The 22,270-nt window shown below is 38.4% G+C and overlaps 1 protein-coding gene across 1 annotated transcript in view; it reads left to right on the forward strand.

Moving 5' to 3' along the window:
• The window catches only part of ALCAM (activated leukocyte cell adhesion molecule), a 185,830-nt gene that overhangs the window by 101,455 nt on the left and 62,105 nt on the right, over window positions 1–22,270 (forward strand). Inside the window, exon 2 of the mRNA XM_060770681.2 lies at window positions 15,841–15,941. Within this exon, the coding sequence (XP_060626664.2) occupies window positions 15,841–15,941 (101 nt within the window). The remainder of the gene's footprint in view (window positions 1–15,840; window positions 15,942–22,270) is intronic.

Below are 22,270 nucleotides of genomic sequence, written 5' to 3' on the forward strand. Positions count from 1 at the left end.
GACGAAGAAATAGATAGGGCAATAAAGAATCTCAAGGCAAACAAGGCTCCCGGACCAGACGGATTTTCGGGAACATTTTACAAGACTATGAAAGAAGCTCTACGCCCATACTTAAAAAGATTAATGAATAAAATACTAACTGATAAAATACTTCCGGATACGTGGAGAAGAGCCGATATCAGCTTAATCCATAAAGAAGGTACAGATCCAGCCGATGTGAAGAACTATAGACCAATATCTTTATTGAATATGGATTACAAGATCTTTACCAACATCCTGGCGGAAAGAATAAAGTCCTTCTTGAATGTATGGGTAGGAGAAGAGCAGACGGGATTTCTCCCGGGGAGACAGATAAGGGACAACGTCAGAACTATAGTCGACGTCATAGAGTACTATGACACGCACCACCAAAAAGAGCTCGCCCTGTTAGCAGTCGACGCCGAAAAGGCGTTCGACAACATGAACTGGGAATTTATAAAAATGTTATTGAAAGAACTAGACATAGGCTTTCACCTTACGAATGCAATAGAAGCAATATATAGCACCCAAAAAGCTACAATCTGGTCTAATGGTCAGCCCTCTGAAGAAATAACCATACACAAAGGAACACGCCAAGGATGCCCAATGTCACCACTAATATTCGTATTGGCGATGGAAGTATTATTAAGGAACATAAGAAACGATAAAAACCTAAGAGGACTGCAAATAGCTAAGCAAAGCTTCAAATACAGAGCCTTTGCAGATGATTTAATCTGTATTATTGAGGACCCAAGATCCAACATCGAAAACTGGTTAGAAAAAATAGAAGAATTTGGTGCTCTGGCTGGCTTTAAGCTAAACGAAAGGAAAACTACTATGCTGATGAAAAACATCTCCAAAAATAATCAAGAAGAACTGAGTAGGAGATGTGGCATCCCAATAGTCTCTCAGATTAAATACTTAGGGATACATATTACGGCAAAAAACTCACAACTACTACAAAATAATTATGAAACCAAATGGAGAAAAATGAAAGAAGAACTAAAGAATTGGAAGAATCTGGGTTTATCTCTGCTGGGCAGAATTGCGGCCGTGAAAATGATCATTCTCCCTCAACTGCTCTACCTCTTTCAAAATCTGCCAATAATTAGAACTAATAAACCATTCCAAGACTGGAACAGGGACCTCTTGAAATTTATCTGGCTGGGAAAAAAGCCTAGGATAAAGTTCAGGAACTTAACAGATACGAAAAAGAGAGGAGGGTTCGGCCTCCCGGATTTCCAACTCTATTTCGAGGCAAGCTGCCTATCCTGGATAAAGGATTGGATTCGTCTGGACAGAACGAAGATACTAACTCTAGAAGGGTTTGATCTAAGAACAGGGTGGCACTCCTACCTCTGGTACTCCAAGATCAAGGTGAAGAAGAACTTTAAAAATCATTTTGTGAGAGCAGCTTTGATAAGATTATGGGAAAAATATAAGAACAAACTGTACTCTAAAATGCCGCTCTGGCTCTCACCGTTGGAGGCGCAACAGCGAAGACTGCTGGGTCTAACAGACTGGCCCACATACGGAGAAATCCTGACGAAGAAAGAAGGCACACTTATCCTGAAATCCCAAGATGAAATTTCACAAAAATTCCAGTGTCTCATGGTTTCAATACATGCAACTGAAGGAATACTTCAGAAAAGATAAGGAATTAGGATTCTGTGAGAAGACAGATTCTGGGAAATCATAATCAAAAGAGATAAAAAAAATATTACAAATATATACGCAAGTCTGTTGGAATGGGCCACCGAAACGGAAACCATAAAGGAGTGCATGATAAAATGGGCCATAAATGTAGGGAGATCTATCAACTATAAAGAATGGGAACAACTATGGACAAAGAAGATGAAACACGTTTACGCGGCAGAATTAAAGGAAAACCTATACAAAATGTTATACAGATGGCACATGACTCCTCAGAAGTTAAGTACGATGTATAAGGAGAGATCGAATAAGTGCTGGAAGTGCGAGACCCAGGTGGGATCCTTCTATCATCTTTGGTGGACCTGTCCAGTAGCCAGAAAGTATTGGAAGGGAATTCAAGAGCTATCTCAGAAAATACTGAAAATTAAAATCCAGATGAAACCGGAATATTTCCTGCTGGGCATTACTGACAACGATTTAGAACTAGATTGTAACCAGGACATTCTGTTCACTTACTTTATGACAGCCGCTAGAATCGTGTACGCGAGGAAATGGAAACAGAAAGACCCAAGTTCGACAGAAGAGTGGCTATTCAAAATCTGGGACTTGAAGGACATGGACAAATTGACCTACTACTTGAAATATTACACAGGATCCCCGGTGAAAAGGACAGACTGGAAACAGTTCGAAGATTTTATGAGTACTTAGTAAATAAAGAAGAAATAAAGTTCCACTAAAGGGAAAGTAGGACAAAGGGAAGTGTATTCATTTCAATCAACACTAAGGGAAAACTGGATACGAAGAGGAGCCGAAAGTAAGGAAGAAGACACTAAGAGAAGAGAAAGATAGAACTGTCGGAAAGATGATTGGGAAGCCCGAAACTTCCCCCCCCCCTCCACACTACCTCCCCTCCCCCTCCACCACCCCCGTTTTGTATTTTGGCTATCACCCCCCCCCCCCCCTTTGAGGGGTGCGGGCAAGCATACATGTAAGATGTAGGTTGACATTGTTTTGTAGGGATGTGTGTGGATTAACATTGTTATACATGCCCCCCCTCTCCTGTCCCCCCCTTCTCCCTTCACAACCCTTCCCTATACCTTTTAAATGTTATTTGTACAACTTGCAAAATTCTAATAAAAATTTATAAAAAAAAAGAAAAGAAAATGGGATTTTGGCCTGCATAAATAGCAGTATAGTGTCTAGATCCAGGGAAGTCATGCTACCCCTCTATTCTGCCTTAGGCAGACCACACCTGGAGTAATGTGTCCAATTCTGGGCACTGCAATTTAAGGGAGATGTTGACACACTGGAATGTGTCGGGGGGGGGGGGGTGACCAAAATGATAAAAGATCTGGAGAACAAGCCCTATGAAGAGCAGCTTAAAGAGCCTGGGCTGAGACGAGACATGATAGCCGTGCATAAATATGTGAGGGGAAGTCATAGAGAGGAGAGATCAGGCTTGTTTTTTGCTGCCCTGGAGACTAGGACATGGAGCAATGGCTTCAAACTGCAGAAAAGGAGATTCCACCTGAACATGAGGAAGAACTTCCTAACTGTGAGAGCTGTTCAGCAGTGGAACTCTCTGCCTCGAAATGTGGTGGAGGATCCTTCTTTGGAGTCTTTTAAACAGAGGCTGAATGGCCACCTGTCAGGGGTGCTGCTTCTTGGTAGGGGGTTGGACTGAATGGCCCACGAGATCTCTTCCAACTCTAGGATTCTATTATTCTAAACCAGAGTTTGAATTATTGCTCAAACATGGAAGCCCATTAGATGATGTAATGATTCTTACCTCGTAGGCCGAAGGAGAAGCCTGGAATATCAGCGGGCAGGCCTCCATTTTGGGAGTATCCGCAAAGGAAGCAGACATCTTGGGAGTGTAAAAGGAGAAGAGGGGAGGAGCTGAAGCTCTCTTTTGATTGGTTAGGACAGATGGGAGGAGTTTAGCCCTGAAAGGGAAAAGTGTGAGCTTGACAGAGAGCAGGGAGATTGATTTTTGGGTTTGAAGATGCAGGAGTGATTTTGGGAACACAGGAGAGAGGTAGATTTTTGAGCTTAGATTTTTCTGTCAGAGAGCATTTGTGACAGGCAAGGCTGCATTTTTGGCCAGGAGGGTCAAAGTAGTCGACTGGGTGCTTGTGTGGGTTTTTACACAAGTGGTTTGCTCTCTGGGTTAGGGTAGATTAGCTTTTAGTGGGCTCTGCTTAGAGTGTAGCAAATTGCTCTAGGGACAACCTGATTAGGTTAATCTGGGGAACTCACTGCTACTGTTTTATTGTGGAGTGAGGAGTTTTACTCATATCTAAGTCCAAGAACTTGTTTTAAGTAACCATCAAGATCATTGTACCTCAGTAACCATTCGAGCTTGTGTGCCTCATTAAAGAAGATAGTTGTTTGTTCTATATTATAAATAAACATTTTCTCTAATTCAACTTTTAAAGAAGCCTCAATAGTGATTCATTCCTGTGAGAATATTTCTATCTGTTTTAACATCTAAACATCACAGTCAACACTGGGAGCTAAGGGAGAGCTGGTGGGCAGGAAGAAGATTACCTCAGGGAATCATCTGTAATTTCCTAAAGTAAATTAGGTGGTGGCAGCGAATCTACCAAAGTACATACACATTACTACATACATATATATATATATATATATATATATATATATATATATATATATATATAAACGCTTTGTGCCAGAATCTTGATTCCATCATATTGGTGTGTAGCTGTGGGATTAGCAATTAAGATCCTTTATACTGATGACCAGGAGCATGTTTGATTTATTAGGAGTCATAAAATACTCCCTATTTTTTTTATAGATGACCTTGATCAAATCACACACTTTCAGCCTCAGTGGATGGTAAATGAAACCCTACTCTACATAAATCCCAATGCAAGAAAATCTTATGTTAATGTTGCCTTAGGGTTGCCATAAGTTGGAAATGACCTGAAGGCACACATTGTCATTCACCTCAAGAACAAGTAGTTTCTTGGTTCAAGCTTGACCCCTATCTCAAGATTTAGGGGAGAAGGGATGACTTTCCCTTCAAAGGAATTGCATAAGGAAGAATCATGGGGAAATTCCCTTCAGTTCAGAGCCAGCGAACTTCTACTTTAGAAAGTCTTGACTTAACTAATCTTCCCAAAATAAGGAGAAAATCTTGTTACAAATGCTGCCAGGATGGGGAAGCTGACTGGGGCTTCTGGAGTTTTAATTCAACATTTGCAGGGCTACATCCCTATTTTAGGATGTTGGAGACTCTGAAGGGAGCTATCTAATAATTACATATTTTCCCTTGATTCCTTTAAGTGCAATAACAACAAAAATAACTTGACAGATATAATAGTACCACAAGGTATCATCTCCTCAGTCATTTCAGAGCATACTGTTAATTGACCTGATTTCTTTAAAACCTTAAACTGCACCTAACTGATAGAAAGCTTTTGCATTCGTGCTAGTATTTATTTTTTGTATTACTTCACAAAATCCACACTTTCAATGCAATTTATTCCACTTTGCTGAAATTGCTTCACCCTTTTCCATTCTAAAATAGGATATAGTTCTTATCATTACTTTAAACATTATTTCCCCATCATGTTGGTCATATGTGGGCATAAAACTGAATATGCAGATCTCACTAGTGTTTATATGGGGGCCAAAACTGCTGAAAAGATTTCCTGTTCTGTTCACAGTGGAATCCATACTGGGTAATAAAATATTTACATCAAGTAAGCAAGCCATTTAACCTTTCCTCACTATACTTCATTCTGACAAATCAGAAAAAGCACAGTTAAATCCTTGTAGAGTGTCACATTTAAGAAATAGATGCTGTAGATGAGTAACTTTTTTTTTTTTTAAAGTATGAGATGTGGTACCTTTGGGTTATTTTCCTGTAATATGACTTCCCACATGCAGATACTAATAGAGAATTAGCAGGACCACACTGCGATTAGAAAAAAAACCACCATGCTATATTCTGCTAATGAAGCCAAGCGGTTCAGCTTACTGAAAAAGAACAAAAATAGCTTTGTTCTCTTGATTGCTAAGGAATATCCAGGGGTGAACAAATGCCGATAAACCAAAACAAGATAATAAAACCCTACGCATTTACAATTTAATATTTGCCCTTGCAGAATTTAGAGAAGCACATGAAAAATATGTCACACTTTGAATTCCTTTTTAAAGTGTTGCTCATATCCCCCCTCCATTTAAAAATGTTTCTGTCACAACTTGTTTCCATTCTTCTTCCATCCTTCTGCACGTAACACCACATCAGATCATGATGAATGATGCATGACTTGCTTTAATGATGATGTCTTGTTACAACAGATGCTTTGAGAAGAATTAACTTTGCTCCTTTCCTTACACACCATGCCCAGGCAGGTACCCAAAATAGTTCCTTTGCTCCAAAGTTTTCATTAAGATGGCCTTTTGATCCCAGAAGCTTCCAGAGTTTCAGAAGGCCATATATCAAAGTGTGTATGCAAGACTTATACTAATGGACTGTTGTCATATTCCCTGCATTCTCCACTGGCCAGAGAGGAAAATACATTTGTCTATATTATTTAGTAGTCTTTAACTTGATTTAACTCTTAAATCCTCTTACGGTTTTGCTAATAGCTATGAACAAAATGAAGTAAAGTTTCAGTTTGCCTGTTGAAATCTGCACTTTTGACATGGAAAATGTACCTAAGTAGATAAGCAAACTTATTTTTTTGGGGGGGGGGGGGGGTAATCCACTCACCCAAAAAGAAATCTACATAAAGCACTATTCAGAGTGACTGTTTAAAACCTCCTATAGTGTAAGTACAGTTATACTTAGTTCAGAGATGTTGAGAACAACAAGAATCTATTCCAGGGCTAGTGGGAGCAAAATACTGGCACCTTGTATTGATATAAATCATCAGTCTCTTAAGTGAGAAACAATTCTGCAGTTTAATGCTGAAAGAAACCTGTATGTTTCACAATGGGAAAAGTATTGGGGCTTTATTACACAAAGATACTATTCCATGGCAATCTCTTGAGCAATAATAGTGGATACATATACAAGCCTGAGCCACCTCTTCATTGCTCCTAGATGCATTGGCATCTAAGGTACTTAACATTAGCTGATCTAATAAAATTTGCAACATACTTGCTGCTTTTACTAGCTGTTGACAGGCTGGCGAGTACTGAAACAGACCCAACCCAATAAGGTTGGCTTTTGCCTTAGGCAGCTATACTAATGCAAGATTTGACAACAACTAAGCTGACATTTCTGAGTAAGTCATGTGCTTTTTGGTCATGAGGTTCTGGTCATTCACAGGACTCAGCATATGAATTAATTAGATATTCTAAAATCAGTGTCTCAAAATGAATATCAAAGAGTAATCATTCAGGAAAAAGGTATGGAATCACAGGACAAAGTGTTGCATACTCCACCACCACCACCCCACACACACACACACCTCCACCCCCACCCTCCTTGAAGGTATTGTACAGTTCATGAAGATCAAAAAATCTGCATTCTTGAGACATTGGTTATTACCAGTCAATTTGTTTCCTATTGGTCTGGTTTAAAACCAGTCTGTATATGAAATTTATTTGTCGTGTCAGGGCAACCAGTCAATTATATTACATTTCTAACAGAACAAAGCAAACAAACAGACACAATGTTGAGTTTGTGTGAGTTTGGTAGTTGATTAAATGTCTTTTGACCAGTATCTGGCCACTTGGAGTGCTTCTGGTGTTGCTGCAAGAAGGTCCTCCATTGTGCATGTGGCAGGGCTCAGGTTGCATTGCAGCAGGTGGTCAGTGGTTTGCTCCTCTCCACACTCGCATGTCGTGGATTCCACTTTGTAGCCCCATTTCTTGATGGTTGGCTCTGCATCTTGTGGTGCCATGTATATGAAATAAATTGGTTATTTTTACATTCTTCATCAGTTTTGTACAGAAATGTTCTTTAAGCCTAGAGTGTAAGTAACCAACAAATTAAAATTACTTAAAATGCATCATTATATTCGTGTCATTGAATTTCTTCTGTGCTGCTTTTACAAAAGTTTTTGGATATCTCAAAGTCAAAATACATAAAGTTTTAAATAAAATGTAACATATTCAGTTGTCCTCTAGTCATGTTTTAAATAACAAAAATCAGCCTGTCATATCCCATCAAATACCTAGAAGTAAATACAATCTTTAAACTGGTGCCACATGATGATAATAATATTGAGGACAGGTAGTCTTCCTTGTGAAGAGCATTCTATAAGTGAGTGCACAACATAAAAGACCCTCTCCTTCATCACCATTCTCTGAGCCTCTCTTAGAGGAGATACTGAGAGGAATGCTTCTGATGATGGTCTGATACTATAAGAAAGAAAAGAGATTCAACGACATCTGAAGTTGAGCTGTTTACCACATAACCAAAAGCTTTGTCAAATATATTTGCCAAACTTGTTCCTTAGAACACCTTCCATCTGGCAGGCCCAACACAGCTTTTACTAAATTTAGAAACCAATTGTTGAAATATTTGCTTAAATCTCCTTTCCCAACAAGTATCAGCAGGAGCCTCATATTGATTTCAAATTCCATATAATTTCAAAAGAATCCACTGAGATATCTGCAAAAGTATATTTCACATTCTGTTCAAATGCAGATTCTTTCACTAAAATTGCAGTCTCCACATTCTTTTGACCTTTAGAGGTTGTGAGAGCTGTAACCAAAAAAGTAATTGTTCCATGTATCCCTCCACCTGTCTATCCAATATGTTCAACAACAGAAGGAATTAGAAAGCTGTATGTAAGAATCATTAAAGATTCGAATAACATCACCCTAGCATCGTAGCAGTTAGATCTATATTGATTTAGATTGTTGACATGTTCCTATGTATTTTACAACATTGTATTTTCCAGAATTGTGTTGCTCCCATGGTAATGGTGATGAAAAGGTGTTTTGTCATGGATGCTTTGTTGTTGACCTACATTTGATATGTGTGGGGTGTGAGGAAAAACAGAGATAGGAATGAGAAGAATTGAGAAGCATTGATAACGTTTTGTTTTGTAACCTCATTCCTGAGGGAGATATAGCTTGATTAATAATAACTTGTAATCCAATTACATGCTCCTGTTCAACCGTGCATCTTTTTGTTTGAAGAACATTAAACTATGCCAAACTAAACATTGTCTGCCATATAAAATCATTGCTTTATTTTCTTTGCCCTTTTTTCTATGAAGAACCTGCTGTAGAAGTATTCTGTAATACAAACACTGCAGTCATATCCTTATTTGTTTGAGTAGAGATTTATAGTATTGCATTGTAATTTCTGAAATTAAGAGCTTCAGTTCTTGAACTTACCTAGAATTTGTCCAGTTCTCCTCAAAACATTGTTCTTGAACACATGTGTTAATGGTGATTATCTGTTGGCAAAGGAATAGCCTTGTAGCTTTGTAGTGTCTTTATTCTTTCATGCATTCAGCTATCTTGTTGTAGGAATTTTTGGTATCTATATCAAGCTGTGCAATGTAGCCAGTACAATATGAGTTTGTGATTTTAAAAAACCATGAGAGCTATACACAGGATGCTCTTTTAAAGTTGAAAAAATAAAACACTTTAATTGATTCAGGTAATAGTATTTCTTTTTTAAACATTACCTGTATTTTAGTAGACAAGTCCCTAAAATTGGTTCTCATGAGTGAGTATAAGCCATCCTGAAGCAGGAGCTCCATGGATCCTCCCTTTCTAGACAAAGGGACATAAAAGATTAACTAGCTTTTAGAAGAAGGGGAAGTGAACTCTGCAAGCAGAAGGAAAGGGGGAAAAGCTTGATTACAGAGATCAAGGAAAGAAATGGAGAAATGAAAACAGAAAGCAGCCATGCGCTCTAGAACTACTGCTGTCACTAACTAGTGTTAATTCCTCTTTGCTTCTAACACCTATCAGTGCCATCACTAAAAAGGGTTCCTGGCCTATGCAGGTGAATCAGTACTGATTAAAATTGAATCTGAGGTTTTCACCTCCAGCCTTTTACTCCATATTTTCGCTGCTTAAAGGTTGCAGTTCAGTTGTTCCCTGAAAGTGCGGCTATGCATCTTAATTATTTTTTTCACACATGAGAACAAACTCTTGTATCCTGCAAGGTGAGATGACAAGATTTTTTGTTCCCTACTGATGCATTTCCGATCTTTTGTAAATCTTTTGCATTATTGCTTGTATAAAATATGATTTTTATGCAAAATGTGATGCTGTTGCATAAACTGCTGTTTTCAACTTATGGAAAACCTTTCACAAGGTTTTCTTTGTAAGGTTTGTTTGGCGGAGGAGAGGGTGCTTTGCCTTCCTCTGAGTCTGAAAGAGTGTGACTTGACCAAGATCACTCAGCAGGGATTTGAAGCCTGGTCTCTAGAGTTATAGTCCAACGTTCATACCATTACACCATGCTGGCTCTTTGCTGTATAAGACTATCCCTCTTCCAACGCACACCAAATACATTTTTTTTAAAAAAATCAGATTTGATTTCCATATGGTAATTTTCCTGTTAGCGTACCTATTAGCGTACCTCCTTCTCAGTCTCTCAGATCTCACACATGTGCGCCTGCGCTGCTTTACTGCCTCTCTGCCTCTTGAGATCTGAGAGGCAGAGATGGAGATATGGTAATAGGGCAGGCCAGATTGGTGAAAGAGGTATGTTTTTCTGGGCATAGTGACACTCTATGACGGTTAAGTTAGGGCAACCTGATGAATTTTAAAGGGTTTTCCTAGACTAGGTATATCCAGAGATGGTTTGTCATTTATTTTCTCTGAAATATACTTGAAGCACCTGTATTCTCTGATGGTCACTCATCCAAGTACTAATCAAAACTGACCCTACTCAGCTTCCAAGATCATATAGATTTCTTCTGGATAAATTTGAATATAATGGGTAGCAAATTGTATTTGAAGTTGACATTCTCACACATGTATAGTATTTGCATTTCCTTTCATGCCCCCTCATTTTGCTAAATTCAAAGGTTCATCAGAAATCAGAAGGGAACTTTTATTTTTGTAGCCAACCATACCAGTGGTCTCATAGACTGAATGTTTATAGTCTTCCGGCTCCTTCCCCCAAAGTAGTTTCATTCCCATTCTTGCAAACGTGTGCTGTTTAGTCATATACACTCTTATCCTAGCAACTTGAAAAGTTTTAGATCTATTGTTTGAAAGTAAAGGGAAGAGATCAACAGTTAAACTCCCACAGAGACCAAGGGATTTTTTTCATGGTGACATTTAGTGTACATTAGTAGGAAAGCAAATAATAACCCTCCCTTTTCTCAAGTGTGAAACAATGTTCTGTTGCTGACCTCAGTTTGTCCTGGTACAACATCTCAAATTTCTCTCTACCTTAAAAGCTATATTGTCAACAGAGGAAAACACCATGAAATATTTTTTTCCTTTTTCTTTTTTGGCATTGTATCAAATCTAACCTTAAGATTTCAAGTGCAAAACCGAAATGTCATTCTTTTTCCTGTCTAGCTTATATCAATAGGAATGGGCTTTGTTCCTCTGTGAGGTTTTTTATGTTCTTTTTTCAAAGGTTGATGCTTATTAATCTATAAATGTTAACAGAGATAGATGCTGTATGTAAGGAAAAAAATACATTTCTTTAGCACCATCTAGTGGACAAAGCATTGCACCCTTGAAAGTTATAGAGCAACCGTTTTCAACCTCAAATGTTGGATAAGATTTACACAATTTAAATTGGAAAAAATGGCACAAATGTTTTGGCTGAATGCATGAGTGCTCTCGGGCTAGAAAAAAGTGTCAATCATGTGCTTAACGTTAAACAATGCAGGTAAAATCAACTGAAATTGTACTGGAAAACACTTCGTGGTTTCTTATGTTGTTTTGCCATAAATGATTGTTTACAGATCCAAATTGAGACACTTTGGAATACGTATAAAAGCTCTGTCCTCATAGATAAGATCGTTGCTTCCCAGAATTGAACACAGCAGGAAATTGTCTTTCTCATGTTATTAATTGTACTCGTTTATTTTCAAACACCTTTTTCTGAGCTTCTTTGTGAAAGCATACATATTTATTAAAATACTCATACTTTTTATTGATTATATCTTTACGTGTACATACTGGTTTATGACCCTGTAGAGTTCAGGTACCAGTATTTTAAAAGGAGAAATAAATAAATAAGAATCTGTTATAGAATGTTATAGAGATGCATTGGTCTGTATTGGTGGCCCAATACTGTGTATTGTATATGTATGTGTTTTATATTTTTAATCGGAATTATTGTTGTTTTTGAATGTTGTAAACCGCAATGAGTCGCCGTTTTAGGCTGAGATATTAGCGGTATACAAGTGTACTAAATAAATAAATAATAAATAAATATTTATCTCTCAATGGGAACGAGTAGAATAGTGATTCAGCACTATTTGCCATCAGAATAGTGGATACAGGAGAGAGAAGGGAGTTAATATTGTATAGTGTTTGCAAGGATGGACTAGAGAACTCTGAGAGGCTAAGATTTGACTCTTTACTTAGCCATAGAGGCCTACTGAGTGACCTTGGGCAAATCACACTTCTTCAGGCCAAGAGAAAGGCAATGGCAAATATCCTCTCAATAGCTCTGACCAAGGATATGGTCACCATAAGTTGGAATTGACACAATGCAAATGTATTCCTAACAAAGCAGGTAACAAATCAGATGAGAAAAAAAACCCAAATGTATCCTTAATATCCTTAACACAAAGGTAATTGAGACTTGCACATTGAGAAAGATGATTGAGTTATGCAGATCTTAAATTCTGTTTACAGCTAGTACTCTGTATCCATGGATTCTGTATCTATGGATTCAACAATACAAAGACTAATTTTAAAAATTCAAAAAGCAAACCTTGATTTTGCCATTTACATAAGACACTTCATTTTACTACACTATTGTATATAGCAGGATTGGAGCAACCACAGATTTATTAGTGATATGTTAGAAATACAACAAGCAGACAACACCATTAATATTCAGATATATAATTGTCTGGTTGGGAAACACCTCTTGTAAAACTTACAGACAGAAAAACAGATAAGCAGTGAGATGCCAGTCTAGCTGGATTTGGTTATCACAGCGCATTTAAGAGAAGCCCAAGGCTAGTTGATTAGTCTTCCTCTTGCCAAAGAGCCACTAAGGATTTGTCTATACTGATTTTTAAAAACATACTCACCTCTTAGCTGTATTGATCCTTTCACATCAGGTATAACCCCTTTAGCAATGAAAGTGCTTCTTTTAGACTTTTCATATGATATTCCAAAACTCAATTTTTGCTCTGCAATTTCCAGATATTTTTGGTCTTTTGCTATGTTTTGCTATATGTATACAGCTAGATAGGGAGGGCAAACAGACTGCTAGGTGGCAAGTACCATTTGTTTTATGTTACTAATGCTACTTGCTTGAGTGTATGTTTTGACGACTTGGCTGTGTAGTTGTGATGATGACGATGTTGTATTGTAATATGTTTTTAACGTGTAATGATAATGCATTGTGTGGTTTGTATTTTGTATATGAACACATGTTGTGAACCGGATCTAAGTCCCTCCTGGAGGTGAGAAGATCGGTATAGAAAACTTTTAAATAAATAAATAATAAATTTTATAGCATTAAAGATCCTTTAAAAAATTTTGTACTTGAAAGCAGGGAGGGAGCTCACTGAATCTTCCTTTCTCTTAGGATTCACCTCCTTTCTATCCAAGCAACTTCCCAGCAAAACTCTGCTGTAGAGTAACTTGGCCAGGACAATGTTCCCAGCAATGAAATCAATGATCAGATATATCTGTTAACTGTTGATCATGTGAATGGGAACTAGGGGTGTTCATGATTCTGTTTGCAATTCTGGATTTGGAGAAATTTGGCGATCCGGCAGCCAAATCACCAAAAACAGACCAAGCAGAGGCTGCCAAAGGTTCAGCCAGAAACAAATCATGTCAGCCGGATCTTTTGGCTAATGGGGGCAATGAGACTGAACAGCACTTTATCTGAGGTGGAGGCCATGGTATGTGAGCAGCCTTGCAAATCAGGCAAAAGCAGGCACCTGGAAGCAGCAGGTCCTCCTCTTCTTTCTCCCTCGGTAGCCTCTGTTTCTTCCCAAAGTCTTGTCTCCTGGTAGAGCGCCTGCTTGAGGCAAATAGACCAGAAATGGCTTCTCTAAGCCTCTCCTCCAGAAACTCACTTTCCCAGCAGCACTTTGCACAACACATTCATTGAAGGAGCCTCTGAGCTCACTCCCAGGACATAATGGGAGTTGAGGTTTTTCTATCTCTGTTTATCATATTTCTTTCTCAGCCAATCAGAGGCCTGGTTGTCTTTGTCCATTTTGTGTCCTCTTGTGGCATGCTGGTTGGGACTTCAACTCCCAGAACCACCTCTTGTCGTATGTATGTGTGTGTGTGTGTGTGTGTGTATTAGTAAACACTTTAAAAAAGTTCCAGTAATCAGTGGATTGGTGAAACATCCTGATAGTCCTAAAAATGATGGAGAAATGAGCCTCTAAAGTTTCCCAATTGGCACCAATGAACCAAATCTTACTGGACCAAAAACGGCACCCCCTCCTGATTTCAGGAATTTTCTGGTAAACAGAATTGGGGGGAAGCCATAAACGGGACTAAAAATGGCACATTTTTGCCAAGTTGCACATCCTTCTGAGCAACTTCCCCAATGGTTTTCCATTGAAAGGCAGTTTGCCTGAACTGTTTGGCCAGAGAGGCAACATTAGCAGAATGGAAAGCAATGAAAATTATTTTAAAAAAGAAGGAGAACTAAAAACAAAGAAAGTACAATTTCAGTGTGGTATATTACAGATAGGTATGGTATAAATAGGGTAAATCCAAGACTGCATTGGAGCTTAATAATCTGAATTATTTTGGTGGTGTAGAGTTCTTCTTAAACTTTTTCCACTTGTGACCCATTTCTGACAAAGGAAATTTTTCTTGACCCCTTTCCACCCAAGAAATTTCTATGAAATCCAGGTATATAAGATAGGTGTACAAATCAAACACTGATAACAAATCAGCATTTACATAGTTTGCTAAACAGACTGATTTTCCTTTCCATAAAGCTTAAATAAAGCAATTTCTGCAGAGTCCACTGTAAACACTGCACTTCGTTGCTAACAGATTTGTGTAAATGTCTAGGTGGCATTTAGAAATCTTTTACTGTTGCCAATTTTTTTATGACCCTAACATTGAGATAAGGGTACCCCATCTGGGATTGGAAACCACAGTTTAAGAAACAGTGGTGTATACAATCCCTTGGTCACATCAGACTTTCTAGAGGAAAACAGAGGGTTGGTAATTATCAGAAAAAAACATTCCATTACTCTGCATTCTTATGTGTATTTAAGAATTACCTTATAAGTTTGTGAGATTCCTTCATCATTATAACTATAAAAAAGTGTTCTTGTTTAAAAACCTGTAAATAATTGTCAACACATCTGCAATATTTTAAACGTCTTGTATAAATCTACCTTGCAATAAATAAAAATATGTTTGGGGATAATTTCACTATGTTGTTTAACTCACATATTTCATTAGAAGGTTAACTGTATTTGTTCTTACAATAATTAAATTAGAATAGTATCTGCACATAGTCAACAATTTATGTAAAATATTTAGTTCTCTGGATTTGACTGGTTGAAAAAGTAAAGGTGGCCTTTCAATAAAATGAAATACTCTTTTTAAAAAGACTTGTGAATTGCTTGAATGATAACCAGGTTGAATGAAAAAAATGATTTTTATTTGTTCTATGTAGATTTAATGGAACCACCACATTTTAATTTAACTTAAGTTGAATAAAGTTGTGAATATTGACATTCGGTAGATTTACTGCTGCTGTTCATCAGATTTTCTTATCAGAAGGTTAAAGATAAAAAGTTGGATTAAACATACATAGAATAAACTGCATGAAACCTAGATGGCATGATATTCAAATGTTCTAAAACTCATTGTGTAAGGGCCTACCCAGTTTTAATTTCATTCATTTATAATATAGATGCAGATCTTTTGTAAGAGTTGTATAGCCCACTAATAAATGATGTTAAAATACGAGTATATGTACTCTTTGACTGGAATTTGAAAGTAACTCAGGATGAATTGTTAGCAGTGACTAAAAATGTCAAATACAATTCATTCAATATTCTTTTTCTTTCTTCTCAATAGGTCTTGGACTGTACAAAGTAAACACAATATATGGAGATACAATCATTTTGCCTTGCCATTTAGAAGTTCCTAATGACCTTATGTTTGGAAAATGGAAATATGTAAGTATGATTAATTTTTAAATCTATGAAGTGTTAGAATGCATGAACGCATTTCAGATATAGTAAAAATATTCTTCGGTTGTATGTAGTTTTAATGTATTCCTTGAATACATGATGACAAATACAGTAGACTTGTGTATTATGTGAGGTACCTGTTTTAAAACCCTTTATGTAATATAATTTTCATGTATAATCTAGAACCCTATTTTCCTTACCAGATATCTTGGGCTTCCAGCCAGATCATACCATAGAGTGGTACTGGAGGACCTACAGATGCCCAGAGAAGTGTTTTTCTTAGCCACCAGCATATTTCTATGGTAAACCTGTGATACAGCTTCCAGTAGACACTGACCATAGACTTGCACTGGAGACCTAGAGGGAACAGATCTCTAGATCTTCCAGCACAAATCTATAATATTCAAAGCTCTTCATGTATAACTGAAGCTGCATTCAACAAGCTCATGAAATATGTGAGTTCATTGATTTTATAAAAAAAAAGATATTTACTCAATTCCCCCCCCCCCCCCCCCAAAGTATGCATCATTATCAAAGAGTCATAATGATCTGTCAATGATCTAATGTTGAAAGGGGCTGTGCACTTATAAAATGAATTTCAATACAGGCAAAATGTTGCCTTGTAGTTATATGTTTCATATCTTGTTGTATTTTATAGTCCTTGTAGCAGTCCTAAGTAGATTCATAGAATCAATTAGCGTGTTTCATTTTACATCTGAAAATGCATGGAATGTGTTTACATTGTTATGATGTATCTGTTGGCATCAAATTGCTGCCAATTGTTAGCTGCCCTGAGTCCCCCCCCCCCCTCGGGGGTTGAGAAGGATGGGGTACAAATGTTTGAAATAAATAAATAAATAAATAAATAATGGAGGTCCAGCTTAGAGCAAAATGTTTCCTAAATTGCTGCAGTTGTTCCCTTCCTTCATATATATTGAGATCTCTACAGAATAATCTGCTCTACCTGATATTGTGAAAAAGTGTTGTGGGACACCACAGAATAAGATACTTTTCTATGTGATTTCTTTCAGCTTTGAGATCCTTATGTTAATATGAACAAGTCCCAAAGTCTAAAGAACAAAAATATCAAAATTAGCTCAGTGTTGGGGTAGAAGGGGTCAGTTTGGTATTGCCAGATAGCTGAAAGCATGGGGTTGGTAAACAGAAGTCAATGAATAGAACTTGCACCAAACCGTTGTTCAGTGTTCTAGCCAAAATGCTCTGTTTGTTTGTTTTTTCTATATAGGATAGAGCTGTGTATAGAACACAACCTGTAATTAGTCACCTGAATTAACTTTTTATATGAAAGGGTGTGTGATGTGGCAACAAATAGCAATTATTGCTGTTTGAAGCAATTGTCAATAAGTCTAGCTTTTGCTCTTGGCATTGGAAAAGGGTGCCAGCTTATCCATTTCGCAAGAAACAAACTGCCTCAAGGAATCCATGGAATTTAGAATTAAATGGATTTAAAGCATGAGTACTGAGACATAGGACCTCATTCCATTGAGGTCCTGAAGCTGGAGACATTCTTTGAGCAGCAGTGGGGACATTCATTGAGCAGCAGGGCAAATCTGGTGGGCAGTGTGGAAACCGGTCATCTCGCACCCCACATTGCCCCTTCCCTATCCTATGGGGGAAGCATCGCCACCCAGCTTCCCCCTGCACGTTCCCCATTCTACATTATGTTTATGAGAATACGGGAAGCCTACTGTGTTCTCAGGGCTATGTTGTAGGACGCTTTCAAAACAGAGCCAGGAAGTAGCCCTCCATCATGTAATGGGCTCCGTACTAGCTCTGTGCTGAAAGTGATCCACAGTGGAGCCCAGACATTGTGTGTTGAGTTGGATAGAGCAATCATCTGTTGTGCAAAAAGGAATTTCTATTTAAAGTACCAATTGCCAAAAGTGTAGCTGTGAGCAGCATGAGGGCATTACCCCAAATAAAAAATACTGGCAACAAATGAAATTTCTGTATTAGCCCCAATTTGGTAACATAGAAGAGAGAGAGGTGTTGGAAATTATTCACACCTAGAACTCCTGTATTTGCTGTGTATCTCCTTACATGTATAACTTTGTTAGTGTAAGATGTGTTTGATGTTTGTTTGTTTATTATTTGTTTATTTGTTTACTTCCTTTCTTAGTCAGTCAGTGACTCAAGACCTCACTTCTGATTGAGTAAAAACAGCCATCAGTTTAGGCATGTAAAAGTGATTTCAGGAGGTTAAGAGTTAAAGCCATAGAGGGGAAAAGCACAGACAAGATTGTTTAAGGAATGCAAGTTTTGGAGCTGGGTGTCATCTGTACGCAGATGTTGTCCAACTCTACTACTCCTTTCCACCTACTGCTAAGGAGGCTGTTCACGTCCTGAACCAGTGCTTTGCAGCTGTGACGGTCTGGATGAGGGCGAACAAATTGATATTGCATCCAGACAAGACAGAGGCACTTCTGGTCAGTTGTAAGGCCAAGCAGGGTATAGGGTTACAGCCGGTATAGGACGTGGTTACACTACTCCTGAAGAAACAGGTTCACAGCTTGGGAGTGAACCTGGATTAATTGCTAGCCTGAAACTCCAGATTTTGCTGATTATCAGGAAAGCTTTTTGCACAATTAAAATTTGTGCACCAGCTGCGCCCCTACCTTGTGAAGTCAGATTTGGCCACGGTAGTCCATGCTCTGGTTACATCCTGTAGAGATTACTGCAACGTGCTCTATGTGGGGTTGCCTTTGAAGACTGTTCAGAAGCTCCAATTGGTTCAATGGATGGCAGTCAGATTGCTCACTGGAGTGTGGTACAGAGAGCACACAATCCCCTGTTATGCTATCTCCAGTGGCTGCCAGTCTGCTACCAAACACAAATTAAAGTACTGGTTTTAACTTATAAAGCCCTAAACTGTTTTGGCCCAGCTTACTTGTCTGAGCATATCTCCCTTTATGAACCATCTTGGAGATTAAGATAATCCGGAGAGGCCCTGCTCTCAGTCCCACTTCCCTCACAGGTGCGACTGGTGGGGATGAGAGACAGGACCTTCTCAGTGGCAGCTCCTCAGCTATGGAACTCCTGCCCCAGCGAAATTAGATCAGCGCCATCCCTCCTGGCCTTCAAAAAAGTGAAAACCTGGCAATGGGACCAAGCCTTTGTACAGTAGCAATACAAGGAATGATCAGAATTTTGTGCAATAGATATTGATATTTAGAACGGCCCTGGACTAGGATTGTCGGAGTGTGTGATTTTAACGTTTATATTAATATGTTCTTAACTCCACGTTTAAATGTTTAAATGTTCTTGCATTTTTATGACTTAACCCTTCCACACAGCCCTATATCCTAGAATATTAAGGCAGAAAATCCCAAATTATCTGAGTGTGGACTCAGATAACCCAATTCAAAGCAGATATTTTGGGATATATGGCTGTGTAGAAGGGCTGTTAATTTATACCTGTATGTTGTTATTGTTGTGAGGCATTGAATTTTGCCATCTATATGTTGGAAACCACTTTGAGTCTTCCCTAACCCCCCCCCCCCCCGGGTGAGAAAGCCATCTACCAATGAAAAGAATGAATGAATAAATAAATAAATAAATAAATAAGTTATTCAGTTTCCAGAGGCTGGCTTTTTCTCTGTGCCAAGAATGGACAAGAAGAACTTTGTAAGAAAACTCTTGCCATGAGGATTCTAGAGATCAGATGCTTTTTATGGCTGTGCTGTAAATATTGTAAATAGAGCATAAGTGCTGGTTCTGTGTGAACTGAAGCCAGGCTGAATGTGCCTTATGTAAGCTTGTGTCCAAAAGCAGATGTTTTTGGATCTAGGGCAAAGAGAGAAGCCTGGAGGAGAGCTTCTATGACCTCCGGTATTTGGTTTGATGACCCCCTTCATCACTGTCAAACTTTTCCTGCTCTTTTCCTTCAGATGTCCAAACTATATTTCTCAATACTTGAGATACTGCAATGTTCAACATTTGGAGACTGAAGAGAAATTTTATGGAGAGTTAAAATTCTTATGAGGTGAAATGTTCCCATTTTGCTGTTCTAGCAATGCTCCCGACTACTAATAATGTGTATTTCAGCTGTTTAGTAATGTTGATTTCTTAAGTCCTAGCTAGTACAGCATTTTATTCCTACAGTAGTGAACCAGATACATAAAGGAAGTTTCTGAGAAAAAAGAAAATTCAAAAAAATAGCACAATAGCACTATTTCACACATCCTAGCAACTAGCATTGAAAGACATCCTGCCTCTAAAACTACGGGTAATATATAGCCATCATGACTAGGAGCCATTGATAGCACTCTCCATGAGGAGCCATTGATAACACTCTCCATGAATTTGTCTCCATCCTCTTTAAAGCCATTATTGTAAACTGATGCCTGTTATAAGTAATGAACTGGATGAGGGCTAACAAATTAAGATTAAATCCAGACAAGACAGAGATGCTCCTGGTCAGACATATGGCAGATCAAGGTATAGGGTTGCAACCAGTGTTGGATGGGGTTACACTCCCCCTGAAAACACAGGTTCACAGTTTGGGGGTATTCCTGGATTCATCATTGACTCTGAAGCCTCAGGTGTCGGTGGTGGCCAGGAGTTCCTTCGCACAATTAAAACTTGTGCGCCAACTGCGCCCATACCTTTAGACACCTGATTTCGCCATGGTAGTCCACACCCTAGTCGCATCCTGTTTGGACTTTCAACATAGTTCAGAATCTTCAACTGGTTCAGAGATAGCCAGCCAGATTACTAACTTGGGCACCGTACATAGAGAGAACCACCCCCATGTTGTGTCAGCTCCACTGGCTGCCGATCTACTTCCAGGTTAAATACAAAGTGCTGGTTATTCCCTTTAAATGTTCTTGTGTGCTGCTCCGAGCCCCAGGGGAGTGGCGGCATATAAGTTTGAACTATAAATAAATAAATAAATAAATAAAATGATTTGTGTGTATTAATTTTGGGATTTGGGTGGGATGTGTATTTACTTATGTTTGTTGTACGGCATTGAATGTTTACTGATTTTATTGTACACCGCCTGAGTCCCTTAGGGGAGATAGGATGGTATATAAGTAAATTGTTGTTGTTGCTTCTTTTGTTGTTGTTGTTGTATATTTTGAGAAAAATCACATTGTTAGAGTTGGTTTAATTCTTTCTTTGGTTCAATTATTTTTCTTTGTTATGAAGCATCCTAGATTTTCCATCCCTCAAAGCAGTGATGTTGTCAGCAGCCTTTTTATTGTGTGCCTCTCTAGTTGAGGGGCCAGTCTTACCACCTCATCACACTTGCAGTTACTGGGAATGGGAGTCATGGCTGCCATCAAATAACTTCCGGTCATCCATTCTGTCCCCGACCACCAGTCACAGAACTATTGAAGAATCGTGAAATTGGGCAGATCTGTAATCACAGGGAGAAGTTGTGAATTTAGGCAAAATATCTAGAAGGATGTGTTGCCTAAATTCACAACTTCTCCCTGTGATTACAGATCTGCCCAATTTCACGATTCTTCAATAGTTCTGTGACTGGTGGTCGGGGACAGAATGGATGACCGGAAGTTATTTGATCTAGAAGGATGTGTTATTTTGGCTCAAAACAATATGTGATGGGGTCCGTGACAGTCTCTGTTCTGTTTCAGAGCTTGCCATGGTGAAAAGGGGTGTTTCGATGGGCGGTCCTTAGCAGGAAGCTGTTATCCCTCTTTACAGAAGTGCATAATAACTCCTTTCCTTTACAAATTTCTTTTTTGTTTACTTTATTAATGACAGACATAGTGTAATAGAGGCATAGTAGAACAGAGAACAGGCAGTTTGCCTTTGCTGGTTTGTACCGATTTTAATATTGTACTTAGCTGAGCTGTTATCCCTGTTTATAGAAATGCATGATTACTCCTTCCTATGGAAAGAAGTGGTTTCAAGAATCCAGTGGGGTTTAATGCATAACAATTTGATCCCATGGAAAGCAATGGTTTAAAACAGCATCCCTGTCTCAATAGTCCAATGGTTTTAGACACAGAACAATGAGCAAGAGTTCACTGGGTTTAGCTGCAGAACTATTGCATCCCATGAAAGGGGATTCTGGCAGATTTGCATGAAGAAAAAAGCTGAGGGCAGAGACTTATTGCCTATATGTGATGAGGAAGATAGCAAGTATCTACAGGAAAGCACTTAAAGTCTGCTGAGAGGAGAACAAATAAAAATGAGCAAGGAAGAACTGATATTTATGATCAGCTCCCAATTCCTGTTTTAACTTAATAATGCCTCTCAATACTGCCAACTGTTAAGATCCCTGTTCTATGAACTGATCCAATAATTTATGATTAAGTGAGATCTGC

This window comes from Anolis sagrei, chromosome 3 (assembly GCF_037176765.1).
Source record: "Anolis sagrei isolate rAnoSag1 chromosome 3, rAnoSag1.mat, whole genome shotgun sequence".
Classification (NCBI taxonomy): domain Eukaryota; kingdom Metazoa; phylum Chordata; class Lepidosauria; order Squamata; family Dactyloidae; genus Anolis; species Anolis sagrei.